The sequence below is a fragment of the Vicia villosa genome, linkage group LG5, assembly GCF_029867415.1.
Source record: "Vicia villosa cultivar HV-30 ecotype Madison, WI linkage group LG5, Vvil1.0, whole genome shotgun sequence".
NCBI lineage: Eukaryota > Viridiplantae > Streptophyta > Magnoliopsida > Fabales > Fabaceae > Vicia > Vicia villosa.
The window spans coordinates 36,455,439-36,473,309 of record NC_081184.1 but is presented as its reverse complement, the minus strand read 5'-3'; the positions used below and the strand labels follow the sequence as shown (position 1 = coordinate 36,473,309).

At 24.5% G+C, this 17,871-nt stretch overlaps 1 protein-coding gene across 1 annotated transcript; it reads left to right on the top strand.

Annotated features, from left to right (window-relative positions):
* The first annotated feature begins 13,468 nt into the window (after positions 1–13,468).
* Positions 13,469–14,859, top strand: LOC131606508 (transcription repressor OFP1-like). The gene has a single exon (XM_058878725.1). The coding sequence runs from the start codon at positions 13,594–13,596 to the stop codon at positions 14,740–14,742; it is 1,149 nt and encodes a 382-aa protein (XP_058734708.1). The 5' UTR covers positions 13,469–13,593; the 3' UTR covers positions 14,743–14,859.
* The last annotated feature ends 3,012 nt before the right edge of the window (positions 14,860–17,871 follow it).

Genomic DNA, 17,871 nt, shown 5'->3' with positions numbered 1-17,871 from the left:
CGATACCTGAGTTATATTCCATTTAGGTGCCAATCATTAGAGGATTAAAATTCATCAAACCATGTCTTAGTCTATTTGCATCTTTTAACCGCTTGCCATGCTTGTGCTTAAGTTGTTATTGGTCATCATCAAAAGCATATCTAAGAGTATGTTGTTGAGAGCTTCCATGATCACTTAACGTGCTAGACAGGATTCCATATTCTTCCACTTTTGGGGTGATTTAAATTCTCCTCAATTAAGTAGAGATCATACTCTACTCATCCTAAGAGTATACTTCTCCCTATTTGTCAAAATCTAAAAGATTGGTAAAGATGCATTGCGGTAATTTAAATATACAAACATATATTAGCATTTAGGAAGGGGAAAACATCATTTTATTTAATTCAAGGGAAAGTACAAAGAAAAAGAGAAATTGCAGGAAAGATAATAAAACAAGCAATAAGGGCAAACAAGAAATAACTAGTTCATCATCATCCTCGCTTAACACTATTGAAGATATGAGGTTTCTTTTCTCCATTTCCTCATTGAGTTTGTTAATCTTTGAATGCATTTACCTTTGGTCATCATAAATATCATTGAAAGTGTTTGAAGAGGATGGAGGGAGGTCAATATTTCTTTGTTGTCTTGTCCTTCTTGGTGGTAGTGGAACAATTTCTTTTCCTTGAATGACATAGTCCATTTTGCTTAAGATACCTTTACATATTTTTGAGTGCCTAATTTTTTGCTCTTCTTCTTCCAAATCATAGCTGTGTAAACTAATATTTTGGGATTAATTCAGTATAGGATAGAACGATGTTCTTCTTTTTCTATCCAACATGTGATGAAGTATAACATCTTTCGATTTTTCTTAATTTTATTTTCCAAAAACCAAAATGCAGGAACGTCCGATTTTTGGATGGTGCTAAAATTGCTTTTTCTTAGAAAAAGAACATGATTCATTTTATAGTGAATCTACCTATTAAAGCTGACATTAAATATAGATGAAATTCTAGAATATTAATATTATTGTTAGTGTTACAATAATCTACATAGTCATATGCATTTTTTGACTAAAAAGATTCATTCATTCAAATTGAAAAATACATCGATCATTACAAATTCAAGATCGTTAAAAATTGAAAAACGTGAATCTGCAAACAATCTTGCAGCACCTAGGTTAATAACATACAACGGCAACATGAAAGTGCCTACAAATATGACAAAATAAAAGTCACCAGAATATTCATACTTCTGGATCTGCAACATTGACGCTCAAGTCTTCCTCAGATCTTCAATGATTTGAAGTGAATGTGTCAATCTGAACCAACAAACACCGTACTAAGACAGAAAAACCAACAAACACCGTACTAAGACGGGAAAAACAACAAACACCGTACAAGACGATGAAAACTTAAAAACACATAAAACAAGAAGCAAATTTATATGGATAACCGCTTATTTAAATAAAAAGAGAAAGAAAAACAGGGTTGATGGGTGATTTCTAGCCAAAAATAGTCAAAAACCACCCCTAAGATAGAAGAATGAAAAGAGAGAATAGAGAAAAATGGTGTCACATGTTTTTCAATGACTTAATATGTTTAGTCATATGCATAAATGACAATTTTTTTTTAATAAGCAATTTATATCTAGCGAATTTCGAACCTAAGACCTTGAGAGGAGCACACTCTCAAGACTCAAGCTTTTCACCACTAGACCACACACGCACCCTATATGCATAAATGACAATTGAATAAAAGATTTAATTGAATAAGATTTAATTTAATTAGATATTAATTATATTTTATATATATTAATACATATAATTTACTTTATTAAATATGATTTAATTAAATAAATGAGAATTGATAATTAATTAAATTAAATATAATTTAGTTTAATTAATATTTTGTATTCGACTAAATAAAAATAAAATATCGATGTGCTTATTTTTAAAAAGTCTATAATAAGAATATTAGAATTTTAGTGGTTCACTCCATAAATAGAAAAAGAGCTCACTCCTAATCTTAATTGTCATATATTATCTTATATATAAATGCAAGGTTGTGATGATTGCAACCCTAGCCATGTGTCATCATGATAACAAATCTTTGCAACTTTTCACACATGTCACTCTAATATCAATCCTAATTCTACTATTTTAAAAATTGATTTTACATTAATAATTATTAATAAAAATTCTAATTATAAGTACAAATTCTAATTATACAAACTCTATATTAAGATAAATAATAATAATTATTGTAATATTTATAATAATAATAATATACAAAAAATAATAATATTAAACCACCACTATTAATAATAATCATTATATAATAACTAATTAGTAATAATATTTAAAATAATAATAATAATAATGGTAATAATAATAATAATAATATATTCAGTTAGCACTATTATATCTTATTATTCTAATTCTCATTTTTTTATACAAAAAGCCATTTAACTAATAATAATATTAAAAATAGTAGTAATAATAATAATAATAATAATAATAATAATAATAATAATAATAATAATAATATATTCAATTAGCACTATTATATCTTATTATTCTAATTCTCATTTTTATACAAAAGTCATTAATTCTCCAATAATAATAATAATAATAATAATAATAATTATAAATATATATTTAATTTAAATATAAATATCAAATAATTTTTATTTAAAAAAGTTGTCAAATAAATAAGTTATAAATTTTTTATAATTTATATCCCATTTAACATTCTTTAATGTATTAAATCCCATTGCAATGTTAAAAAATTATGCTTTTTTAATTATTCTCTTTTATTTATTTATTTTTAATAATAAAATTATTTGATATTTATATTAACATGAATTACTTATCTTTTCTAAATAATAAATACAAATAAAAAAATATAAAAAGATTAATGAAATAAATACAAATAAAAAAATATAAAAAGATTAATAAAATTGATATAATTATATAATATCCAAATATCTAAAAACAAATAATAAAAAATGTATATAACTAATTTATGATAAATAATAAATAAAAGGCTAAATTACAGTTTTGGTCCCTCTGTTTTGGGTTTTCCACGATTTTGGTCCCCATCCCAATTTTGATGCAACTGTTCATGCACTGTTCATGTACGGATATGTACTGTTCATGCATTGTTCATGGACAAAATTGGGATGGAGGACCAAAACTGTTTAAAAAGAAAATAAGGGGACCAAAATCGTGAAAAACCTAAAACGGGGGACCAAAACTGTAATTTAGCCTAAGTAAAAAATATAAATACAATATATATATATATATATATATATATATATATATATATATATATATATATATATATATATATATATATAATTATAATAATAAGAAACATAATAGTTCTAATTCTAAATATAATTTAAATAATTAATCCTAAAATTTTAAATACTTATTTTGAAAATATGTTAATTGTAATATATATATAACTCCTATTATCATTGATATTATAAACTACTTTATTTAATTTTATAAATTAGTAATAATAGAAATAATATAATATTCATGTATCAATATTAAAAATAATTATAATAACAATAAATATTTTATAAAATTCTATATTCAATTTCTAATTATTTTTAATATTTTAAAAATAAGATAAATATTAATTATTAAAAATATAATCTAATTATTAATTATAATAATATAATATAATATTCATCTACTACTAAAAATTAGTAGTATTAATTATTAAAAAAGTATATAAATAAATATTAAATATAAATAAATAAAATAATAATAATAATAATTTAAATAATATTAACGATAATAATAATAATAAACATAATAATTTTTAAAAAAATTCATACATTGTATAAAGATCAATAATTCAAATGAAATTTTATTTAAAGCATTATAACTAATTAATTTATGTGTAACATTTTAAAATTTTTAAATATAATTCATATAATTTACTATTATATTTATAACAGACCAATAAATTACAACAACAATAATATGAATAATAAATTATAATATTCATCTAATAATAAAAAATAAAATTATAAAAATAATAGTAATAATATAATATAATATAATATTCAGCTACTACGATTAAAATAATAATAATAATAATAATATAATATTCAACCATCACTATTAACAATAATAATATAATTAATAAATTATAATATAATATTCATCTAATAACAAAATAATAATAATAATAATTATTATTATTATTATAATAATATTTTATTAAGTTACTACGATTAAAAATAATATGATTTATAAAAATTATAAGTATTTATCTATTTTACAATAGTAGTATACAAAAAAATATGAATACAATTTTAATATATATTAATTATTAATAAAGTATATAAATAAATATTTTATATAAATAAAATAATAATAATTAAATAACAACAATTATAATAAACATAATAATTTAAAAAAATTTCATACAATTTATATAAATCAATAATTCAAATGATATTTTATTTAAAGCATTATAACTAATTAATTTAATGCGTAATATTTTTATATTATTAGAGCTAATTAAAACTAATTTATTTTATATTATCATAACTAATTCATTTTAATTCATTATAACTAATAAATTTATGTGTAACGTTTTAAAAATTTAAAATATAATCAATATAATTTACTATTAGATTTATAACAGACTAATAATTTACAATTATTAAGTATAACTTCTATAGAAAACTGTATTGAAAATAAACGGTACCTCATTAAATGTTTTTATGGTGGTGTTTTTTGATCTTTTCAATTTCTTCAATAAGAAATTTTTATTCAATATAAATAGGTTACATCTACCACCTAACCTACCACTTTTCTTTCTTTTTTTGTTTTTGTTTACAAGATCTACTTTTCCTTTTATATTGATATTTTGATTACTTTTTCTGAGAGTTCTCTTATATTTTAATTATTTTTTAATTTACGTTGCAGGCTAGCTAATGAATTTGATTTATGTTCCAGGTTAAAGACTCAACTTTATTTATCCTATCAATTATTTAAACATTTTATCTATGATGTTTTGTAATAATTTGTTTTGAGCATCAATATAATATTTCTCTATCTAATTTTATGATTTTCTCTTCTTTTTATTGTTTATTTGTATATAATTATTTTTGTTATGTGAGCGAAAAGAAGAGGATAAAGAAAACTCATATTAGTTTTACATCCTTATTACTTGAAAATCATGAGAAAAATTGCAACTTATGTAAGTATATTTTTAACAGTAATCTTTGAGAAAAATGTGTATTTGATTTAAATTTATTTATTTATTTATTGAAGATCTTCAATAAACAAGAATGAATAATCTAATAATACAAAAAATGTATCATTTGTCAATATTTTATTGAGAAAGATGTATTTGTGACTCACTTGATATAATGAGAATGATAAAAATGAATTTTATTTTTATTATAATGTGTATCTAATTGATTTTAAAATGTTTATAAATTATTATTTTATAAAATAAAATAAATATGTTAATAAAAATTTATCTTATGATTTTGTATGATCTTACCCATGTTATCTCTGAAATTTATCTACACCTCTCTATTAAAATATCTAAGTTTGAGTTTAAAAAAAATATTTTTTATTATTTTATTGCGATTTTAATTGAAATTATATTTTTTTATTTCCCACCATTCTATGTAGAAGCATTTGATCAAATTGAATCAATTAATTGATAGTATGATCGCATAAATTCAGTTAAGGTACACAATTAATAATAAAGTGCATGAATCAAAAATTATATTACATGTTATAAAAACAACTAAAATAATTTATAAGGAATTTAATTTGACCATACAAATTATCTCTTAATTTATATTATTTTGTCTTCCTATGATATATAATTATTATTTTCTTTGAAATATAATTAAAGTAATGATGAGAATACAATATTTGAAAAAAGTAACATAAAAGTAATAAAAAAGATAAAAAGAAATCAAATAAATGAGAAAAAACATTTATATACAATCATATATTAATGTCAACAAATTTTATTTATATTTTTTCATTGAACGAAAAAGTTCATATAATTATACTATAATAAAACCTGTGCAACACACAAGTTATATACATAGCCTCAAAATTAATACTATAAATTAAATTTTTATACAAATAAAGGTCTAGGTAATACGTCTATGTAAGTAGATATAATATAAATATGCGTAATTTAATCTCACATATAATTGACTAAAAAGTAAATTTTTTTTCTAATTTATTGTCTTTCATATTGAAAATTTAATAATATAATTATAAACATAATCTAAATGGCCTACAAAATAAATTTATATGCAGATAAAAAATTAAATATAAATCATTATGAAAAAATGTAATTTTATTCCTAATATACCCGTGCGAAGCACGGGCCGGCAATCTAGTTTTTTATAGAATGACTAGTGCCACGTTTCATTTTTGTGATTAAAATTAAAATATATATAAACGTTAGTATTTTCTGCGTCTATGATAAAATCTAAAACATGCTTCAAGACGTATTCATAAAAACTTAACTTTATTTTTGATCCATTTATTAATCGTTTCGCTAAAAGAATAATTTATATGAAAAGATTGAATTAATTCCCCAATGTTTATAGTTTTGTGCTAATGGCCTTCCTCTTTTAAAACTAAAATAAAATAAATAAAATATTTGTTAATATATATACAAACTGTAAAGAGAGGTTTTGAAAAGAGACATTGAGACACTACTTCAATCTTTTTCTATTGGAATGAGGTTATTCTCATTTGAATTCAAAACCAACCTCCTGTAGGTTATGAGAATAACACATCAAGTTTTTGTTCCTGCATGTTTTTCATAACACATTCCTTCATTTAACTAGGAACACCAATGATGTTAAGAAACATTGTAAATTTTCACCTCAAGTTATGTGGTGTCATTTCATCTCACAAGATCCATGTTTTATGGACAGGGCCAACCAAACATACCCTAATGTCAACTCATTATTTTTCTTTTTTTTAAGGGCAATTTCTTTATGCACCTAAAAATAGAGTGAAAAACATCCATAATATTCTCAAAATATCCTTCATATATGCATATTCGAAGGTACTTAAAAAAAATTTGGGATTTTAGTTAATTCGGATATACATATCTAAAGACACCCAAATAAATTTGTCAGAGATATTTTTTTGATATGCACATCCGAAAAAATTCCTTAAATTATATATTTTCTTTAATTGTTTTTTATAAATTTATTTTAATTATTATCTAAAATTGTTGTCATAATATTTACTATTTTTTTCTGTTTTAATTAAATGATTTTCATTTAAAATTTCAGGAATTAATAATTTACTTTAGGATATTTATTGAGAAAATAAATAAAAAAAATTGTATTTAAAAATAATTTATTTAACTTTTTAAGAATTTAAAAATTAATATTTTTAATGCAAAATTTTCTTTTTGAAAAATGCAATATTTTATATTTCATTTTCCAAAGAGAGTATTTATTATTATCTAAAATCTAGAAATACCAAATAATTTATTTTCTCAACAATTTTCTTTAATTAATTATAAATTTTGGTTTTATAATAATTTTCTTTAATTAATTTTAGATAAAAATAATGTGTTGATTTAAATATTTATTAATTAATTAATTTTATTATTATATCTTGATATATATTTAATATTATATTTTGATTAATACAATTAATTATATTATTAATTGTATTGATTCACCTCGATTTTAATTTTTTAATAAATATTAAGTCAACTTTTTCCTATGCACATCTAAAATCACTTCATTTTTTTAAAAAATATATCTTTGAAGAAGCACAATCAAAATATAGGAGTATTTAAAGATTTTATGACGGATCTGTAAGAATGTATATGTATGTAAAAGAAAATGATTATTTTTAGTTACACTGATATTGACCTTTCAAAGAAAACATTGAAGCCCAACAACATTTGGGCCTAAACCCTAAATTTAGGATAAGGGCAACCTCTCAAAAAACCAAACAAAAACAAAAACAGATAAACATTACCCATCAATCATAAATCAACACACCATTTATGTAAACCTAACTCACTTTGATTGAAAATTTCACTCATTACAATTTTTAGTAAAATAAATTAACACTTATCTAGGATACCTATGTTAGGACCTAGCTAGATAAAAGTACTTCAAAAAGAAGAAAAAATATCAATTATAAAGTGACTATAATAATACAAAAAAGCAACAAACAAAAGGGATAATATTGCCACATGAGACAACATTAGTCCTTGTTAAAAATACAAAAATTTAATTATGACACATACACTCTTTGGTCCCCTCTTTAATCAAGTCTTATCTTTGTTGATTATGTTTAGATTTTAGATTGGCCACGAAAACATAACCTAGGCCGTTAACATGGTTTTCTAGTCATGTACCTTTCCATACAATAAGGAAAGATGGGGGACCAATTGACCAAAATTATTATTTTTATTGCAAAAATATGCATACATCAATCTTCTTCCATATAGGTTTCTCATAGGAAAGAATCTATGTCTATCCTAGCTTTTTGTACTTGTCTTGAGATGAAATAGTTTGTGGAGATTACTTGTAGAATATCTCTCTTTTTCTCAATAGTTGTAAAGAGCTTTACTTGTAGAATATCCTCACGTGTTTGAATTTTTTTAAGGAAGATGAATAGTCTTGTTTTTACTGGTTAAACAAATTTGAAAATAAAATTAATTCAAATTTAAAAAAATATTGTTTTTTTATATCTAATATTTTTTATTTTTGACAAAATCTCCTTTCTTTAAATATAAACTAAATCAAAATAATTAATTGACCTTAGCCAACGAATCTTAGTAAATAAAAAAACTAAATTAAAATAATTCATGATGATGATAATGATCCTAACAAATATTGATTTATTATTTTAACAATTTATAATATTAATAAAAAATAAAATTATTTATCTTAACCGGTTATAACAAGTAATAGAAAGTCAAAAGTGCTAAACGTCACCCTCGACTAATTCTTAAGTTATTTAAGATATTATTTCATCTTATGCTTCACATTGGTGGTTATAAGTTGACACACGACTCATTTATCAATCGTGGAGTGAATTTGACCAGTCTAAAACAACTAGTGTCGATGTTTCAAAGTCGTGTTTGTTACCCATACAACCATCATCTCTATTCTTCAATCACATTATTGTCTTTATTATGTTTTTATTTTCGGACCTAAATTCTATAATCATGTAAAAAAAATTAAATGACCAATATAGTTAGCTAGATTGGCATCCAATAGCTACACATATTTATTCATAGCAATATGATTCATGTTTCACACTATGGTACAAATAACATTGAAAGTATGTTTCACCATGATGTACCAATATGATTGAAAATTTTTGGGAATTTGATTTTGACATCAATATGAACTTCAAATCTAGCATATCCAGATCAGCAATTCAATCTACACCTGAATTATATTTCCTCTTTTCAGTATATGAATTCATGACAAAATGTACTTTTTTTAACCCTTTGCAGAGTGTACATTTCAATTCTCTAGAAAATTTATTCATTTTTCTTTAACTATGAGACATGGTACATGAAGGACTTGCCAAGAAAATGATGGATACACATGGGGACGAAATGAAAGTCTTGAACTTTATAACAAACCCATGTTCTAGTTTCTATAAGGATGAAATAATAATAAAAAAGACAATAGTAACGAGAATATTGCAAAATTGTAGAGAAATACAAAGTTTTTATATTTATGAATTTTAATGGGCCATTGTGATTTTCCACTTTTGGATCCCATGTTATCTTCACTCACCAACAAAATTTTTCACTACCTAAAGTTTCTTGCTTTTTCTATGCATCACAAATTCTTCTCAAGGATTCTCTCTTTCTTAGACAAGTTTTTTAGTTTTTGAGGAATTCTATTTACTATGAATACTGTTGTTACAAAATTATATACGACAAAAAAAACTATCATAATATTTGTAACTTTTAGAAGTGCTATATATTTTACTAAAAAATTAAATTAAGACGTGATACATTAAAGAGCTTGATAAAAAATGACATGAGATAAATAAAAATAAAATATGATAAATGTATATTTTGAGTCTTTTGGTTAGTTTTGGAAAAATATTTTTCCCAAACAAGTTTTATGGTTTAGGACGGTGTATATTCACGATCTCTGATTAGTAGGTATTACGAAAATATCCCGCTCATATGTGTCTCATAATTGAGGGACTATGTACATGTCTGGTCTATTTAATCGGGTTCTAGTCTGGATTCAATAAAATCGGCCTCAAATTATAGCTTGTCCTGTAGAATAAGATCGAAATGAAGCAGCAAACAAGTCGGATTGATGGTATCGTTCTAAAATTAATACGGATGGCATTATGGCTGATTGAGAGCATTTTGGCCTAAGATCCAACAATCAAGTCGTTAATTACCATTAAGAGACTATATTAATTAAGAACAGTTATTTTAAATGGTATCAAGGATCCGTGTTCACTCATTCCGATACTCTGCTAAATAAGAAAATTGGTAAAAGGTGATGAACCTGTCATGACACTTATATAGAATACATAATTTTTAGTCTCCTGTAAGAGAAAAATGACCCGCGAGGTTGATCGAACTCATCTTACAGAACAAAAAAAGTCAAGAGTCACATATGCAATTACCCCAAAGTTTGGTCTACTCAAAGAAGACTTCAAATATATAAGGAACTAGGAGTTGAAATCATGGCCTCGGCTCTAGCCGTTGTGCACTCTCCGAGTGATAAAAACAAACTCTATATCGACTTGTGTCCACCCATCATACATGAAGCTTAGAGATATTCGAAAGGCATCAGGGGTGAGCTCGTGCCGAACTTGAGTGACTCATTCTAGGAGACTGTGTACTATTGGACATTTTTAGCCCGTCCATAAAAGCATCTCACCCCTACACGACTCATACTTCGGAGACTACTATGTACCTTCAAACCTATTATGAAAAAAAAACATGTACATAACTTACTAGCGGGCTTCCGACCCTGTTAACCGAATATTTGACTTTGTCTATTAAATGCCCAACCTAAACTATTGAGAGGTCGTCCTAGGTCAACTATTATCCACCTGAGACCAACAAAGTATCTATTGCATACTAACTCTAGGCTGTCCAAGTTAGCGAGAAATCACCCATGGATAACAATGTTAGACAAGACAAAATAAAAGATCAGCTCATCCCATCTAACTCAAAACTGATATCGTAAATGTTCGACCTCTTGAAAGACATAATAAATGTCTGATATCACAGTAGGTCTCAAGAAAGAATTTCGTCCTACACGTCTCATATTTAAGGGGTTGTGTACATGTTAAGTTTCTCAATATGTCTCAAGAAAGCATTTCTCCCTACGCGACTCATGCGTGAGGGGTTCTATACATGTCTAGTCTCATGGTAGGTCTTAGAAAAATAACATGACTCATGCTTTAGGAGTTATGTACATGTCTAGTGTCTCAATACGTCTCAAGAAAGTATTTCTCCCTATGTGACTCATGTTTAATGGGTTGTGTACATATTTGATCTATTGGGTTAAATTGTAGCCCATATCCAATAGAGCTCGCCTAAATTGTACCTCGTCAAACATAACAAGGTCGGGCTGAAGTAGATGATGGGTAAGATTGATCATGTCGCCAAAAACTAACTCGGAGACAATATTTGAATTATCATTAAGAAATCACACTAATCAAGGACAATCGTCATATAATTTTTTGCTGAAGATAATTAAAAATATGGAACATCATCAATTTTAAAGGTATAATGTAAGAGAAAAATCAAAATTACGTGATTTTAAAATAAATAGTTATTTTAGAATGCGAGATAAAATAAGGAGATCAAACATATAATTGAGGTATTAAAAATTAATCTTCCGAAATAATTACATAATTTTTTAATAATTAATTGTATTATTGGTAAATTAACAAAACTCTATAAAAATTATAAAAAAAAGTAAATTGATATATATTTTTAAAAATATTTATACTTTTAATTATTATAATTAATAAAAAATAATATCAAGTTCCTATTTTGTTTATAATAATTTTAATATTTTAATATAGTAAAAATATTATATCTTAAAATTATTAAAATAATTTTTCATGTTTCAAATAAATTTTTGAAGATTACAAATTGTTTGAAAAACCTAGACCACATGTTCTTGTGATCAGATTGTCTAGTTAGTATAGTTGCAACAATTTCTCTAAATTTGCTTCCACGTTTGATGCATTTAATCTAGAAATGAAATAGCTTCATATAAAGTCACATTCAATATGAACTATAGTTATACTTTCACTATAAAACATTATTCAATAAACTTTATATATCAGCATGTAACCCACGTGGAGAAACAAGCAGTGTCTTAAATCCCAGAAGGCATAAAATTTCTGCATAGGAATAACCCTACGTGTAGGTTATTTAAAAGGAACAAAAACCAAACAGTATCTAAGAATTAATAATTGATCATGTTATGACATTTAGTACTATTTGGGTTAGGTGTTTTTTTATTTATTTATTTGGGTTAGGTGTTGATTATTAGTGTCAATATCTTCCAATTGTTATCCACCACCACCCTCTTGACCCCACTTTTTTCTTTAATTTTTTTGTCATCTTTTTTCATATATCGTGGACCCTATTTTCTATTACTAATTCTAAAAGTTTCTTTTTTATTTCTCTTTCAATTTATTCTATTAAATGATGTTTTAAGAACCACACACACTAGGTAATCCATGGAGTATGACCTTTATTATACTTTAATTGGTTCAATTTCTTAAATTATTTAAAAAATGAAAATAAAAAAATTAATTAAAAATAGTGACATTAGTAATTATTTATAATTATTTTAATTAGAATTTTTACCATATTATGTTATATTATAGAATAAAATACAATAGGTGGGTGTGATAGCTCAATTAATACATTATTTTTGTTAAATGAATGTAAACTATTAGTTTATAGTTCAATTATTTATGATAAAATTTATTTATATTTATATATTAATGTAAATAAATTTTTAATAATTAGTTGATACTTAAAAATAAATAAACAAATAAATAAATAAAAATTTAATTTAATTTTTTATTAAAAAATTATTAATTTATAAATATTAATATTATTTAAATTAATATAAAAAATGAATAAAAATATAATATCAATAAATATGTGAAAATCACTAAAATACAAAGATAGAAAAATATATTAGTCCAATATATTAACACATGAATATAAATAAATGATATTTTATAGCTCTAATCTAACATGTTACATTTATTTAATGCAATCACTTTTTTATTAAAATGATAAACGACAAGCAAATAATTATAACTGATTAGTAAATATTAAAAATATCACTATTTGACATTAAAGCCAAACAAATAGTTTAACCTTGCTTCTAAAGAAAAAGTGCAACAACAAAAAAATAATTGTCAAAAAATAAAATGCAAACAGTAGCACAAATGGATTTATCTAAAGTCTCACTCTTTCACTCTCATTCCCCACAAATTGCATAGAGAACTACAACTAGAAAAAGCTTTCATCAACTCCCACAAACATAAGCAAAACAAACTTTCACAAAACCAAACACAAACACAAGAGTGTGTTGAGAATGAGGAATAACAAGTTCAAGCTTTCAAATATGATTCCCAATGCTTGGTTTTACAAGCTAAAGGAAATAGGCAAACCAAAAAACCAAACAACCTCAAAGAACAACAAAAAAACCTCAAAAACATCCTCAATTTCCTCAAAACCAAATCCACCCAACCAAAACCAAAACCAATACATTCCTAGAAAATCTTACTACTTCACAAGAAACCTTAACCAAAACAAATTACCCTCTTCTTCATCACCAAAAACACCCTCCAAAAACAGAACAAGAAAAACATGTTCTTCTTCACCAAAACATCTTACCTCCTCTGTCTCCGCGGATTGTAGCTGTCGAACCACACTCGAATCCGTGTGGACGAAATCCGAAACACTTTCTTCGTCCCCGTTATATGAGTCAGAATCCGTTGACACCGAGTTCAGAACAGACAGGGTTCTACTTCCCAATGAAACATCATTTGATGAAATGGTTTCTTTGTCCATTTCTTCTTGTCCTTGCACCAACAAAACATCCTCAAACAATAACAATATCAACAACAACAACAACGTAGATATTGTTATCGATGTTGACAAGAATTCCCTACCTAGAAAAGATGATAAACTTGAACAAGACTACAATTCTTATGTTTCTTTCTCAAACCTACAACTTCCTCCCATCATCACAAAACCACAAATCAAAAAACAACACAACCCCGAAAAACATCATCAACCACAACAACAAGAAACAATGAAGAACAAGAACACCACGAACAAGAACAAGAACAGGAACAAACACAAGACAGGCTCTATAAATTCTCCGGGGATGAAGCTACGGATAAAATCTCCGAAAATTGCAACAAAGAAACTTCAATTATATCACAGCCGGAAAAGCGTGTCGTCTGCTACAACGACAGCTTCCGGCGGGTACTACCGGAGAAGAAGCTTCTCTGGTAGTGTGGCAATAGTGAAGTCATCTTTTAATCCTCAGAAGGATTTCAGAGAGTCAATGGTGGAGATGATTGTGGAGAATAACATAAGAGAATCAAAGGATTTGGAAGATCTTCTTGCTTGTTATCTTTCTTTGAATTCAGATGAGTATCATCAGCTTATTATCAAGGTGTTCAAGCAAATATGGTTTGATTTGACTGAAAACAGGGTAGACAAATATAACTAGTTTCTGTTTTTCATATTAATTTTTCTTCTTTTTATTTTTATTTTTATATGTGTTATTATTTATCTATGTATTTAATAATGATGATGATAATAATATATGTTCTGTACTTTAAGTCAAGGTTTTGATTGCATTCAAGTTATATTATTTGGAAAATATTCATCAAGATTTGTATTAAAAAAGTTATCTTAAAATTTTTATATATTTTCCCAATACAAGTTAAAATTAAATTAGCAATCATTTATCGGTCAAAATTTCAACATTATTTAGAAGATTAAAGGATATTCACTTACATAGTAAAATAATATTGAATTGTTGTTTGAATAATAAATTAATACTTTACCAGATATTTTTAATAATTTTAAAATATAAAGACGATTTAACATAATATATAATATTTATTAGTTTACAGTGTAAAATTATTTACATTTTGAATGCATCTTTTATTTTTTTCATTATTTAGTTGAATGTCAATATTAAAATTTGACTTTTGACTCTCACAATTGTATGTATGTGTGAAATTTTTACTAATAAAAAATTAGTGATTGCAGTGAGTTTGAAACAGAAATAAGATTCATTGTAGACAAAATTTCATGCATTAATACACTTGGTATATTTTTAGTCGTTGGATCAAGATCAAACAATTTATATTTAAATATAATTTTTAATTACTTTAAAATAAAATTATTAAATTTTAATTTTAGTCGTTTAATCTTAATCCAACGGCCGAGAATACATTTGAATGCATGAATGTTGCAATGGGTGACTTCCCTTGAAACTAAGTTACGTTAATGCATTTATGTTTAATTTATTTACAATTTAAAATTATTATAAAAACAAATATAGTGAGGTGTAAAAAGCAACGCATCATTAAAAAGATGACAATTGAACCATTTGTTTGTCACGTTAGTTTGTCACATCATCTTTATTTGGATAAAGAGGTGTCCCAAGAACCAAAAGTGAAAAAATCTTTAAAAAATTTGGTTAATTTTTAATGGAATTATAGAAAATAAAATTAAATTATACTCATATTATAATAATTAAAAAATATAATAAATTTATTTTCATGAATTAACTCTAACTATCTCATAGTAATATAAAAATTTCAAATCATATAGCAAAACCGGTTTGTTAAGTAAAAATTAACACTAAATAAACTTTTTTTAGACTAGTCTTAATGTGATTTGAGTTTTTTTTTCTATACATTCTTTTATGTTCTATATTATTGAATTTAGTACATAAATATAAATAATGAATGACATATTTTTTAATCGATAGCTTTTAATATTATCGATCTGACCTATTCATTTCTATAAAACTGACATATAAGATAAAAATATCACTAGTTATAAATTATTTATTTAGAAACTTTTATGCCAACCCAAATTCTAAAAATAGTTGTAAAAATAATCATAAATGGTTGTACCAATAAATAATGAATAATACTCACATGTGTAGAGTACTAGTACTAGTGTTAGGGACAATTATTCTCTCAACCTATTTCCATCAACAAAATTAAATTCCAAGCCACATGATTTCTATCAATTTAAGACTCTAAGTTACTACCACTCTTATTGGTAAAATATGCATTAAATTCACCAATACTCACATAACCTAACATTAAATATAATAGAATTAGTGATTCCCAAAAAAATTCACCAAAGGTAAAAATTAAATTTTCCATGCTACAATACACAACTTTGGTGAGAAAATAAAATAACCATAGCAGAAAATTTTTCTTTTTTCTGACCATGATAAAGAGTGTAGGGTCATGAAAAAATGTATACGTGTGGAAATGGTTGAGTTTGTCCCTTTCTTTACTAGTGAGAATGAAAAAGCAATAAATAATTTGAGGATATTAAAAAACTTAGCACTAAATTTGCTTCTGAAATTTTCAGTACCTTCATGAACCTAAAGTGGTTTGAGAACAAGACATAGAACTACACAAAATTGTATAAATAGTTGTAGTAATTAGGGACCCTACCTGAAATAACTGGCACTATATATGTTTTATTATTTTTTTTTTTCTTTTGAGCAAAAGAACTTGTCCTTTAAGTACAAGCTCTGGATTTTTGAAGTGCTTTAAGGGTAGACCATGCAGCTTTTAATGTCAAGCATGGTAATTTTACAACTCAGCTCAAATATATAGATTGTGAACATGGTTTTGATTTTTGAAAATTTGATTTGGCCGTTATTTGAATGTTTATTAGATAGGAAAATGTTAGTGAGTTTTGTATAATAAATAAATAAATATCAAATAATCTCGTTAAATTAATTAAGTTGATAGTTATACATGGACATTTACATGCATGAACACGAGTTTAAACTCCTAACCTTATATTTATGTCAAATAAAACATAAATGAGATAACTGTATACTCGTGTAAAAATAAGTTTGTCTAATTTAATATAAAATTTAGTTTGGTCTAATTTATTTAACAAAAATGTTACGATCAAAGATTTCAATAATAAAAATAAACTAATAAAATAAAAATAATACCATATTTATGTAATTAATTTCAATAAAAAATATGATAAAATTTTAACTCAAAATTATGTAATTAATTTCTTATAAATCTATTTAAATATTGATCATATTTTTAAATAGTTTTAATACGAATTAGAGTTTTAAATAGGTTGGTAAGTCAAACCAAAATTAAAAATAAAAAAATAAATTTATATATAAAAAGTTTATAAGTCAAAAGTGTTATTCAAACTCTAATTAAAGATACAAATCACTTTTGTTTAAAGTTTTTAAAAAGCCTTTATTTAGTTTAATTTTATTTGTGTAAATTATTTGAAAATTATTTTTCTATAAAATGATTTGAATATTGAAACTGAAAAAGCTATTAGGATAAATAATTCTTAACAAATGCGTTGGGCATAGTCTTGGAAAACTTAATAATTGTAGATATGAAAATATCAAGTGTTAGAAAGCTAATGTTACTTTAATTACAAGAGATTAAAATCATGATTGTGAAACCTTCACATAACTAAAGTTTAAAGGTGGGGGAACATTTTCAACATTGTACACTATTTTGAAATGTAATAAAGTTTTTTCTAACCAAGAAAATCTAAATTCAAACTTGTAACCCTATGAACTGTTGAACTAAAAAAAGTTGTGTAATTTTAT

Coding starts and splice junctions, on each gene's coding strand:
- LOC131606508 (XM_058878725.1), top strand. CDS start 13,594: ATGAGGAATAACAAGTTCAAGCTTTCAAATATGATTCCCAATGCTTGG.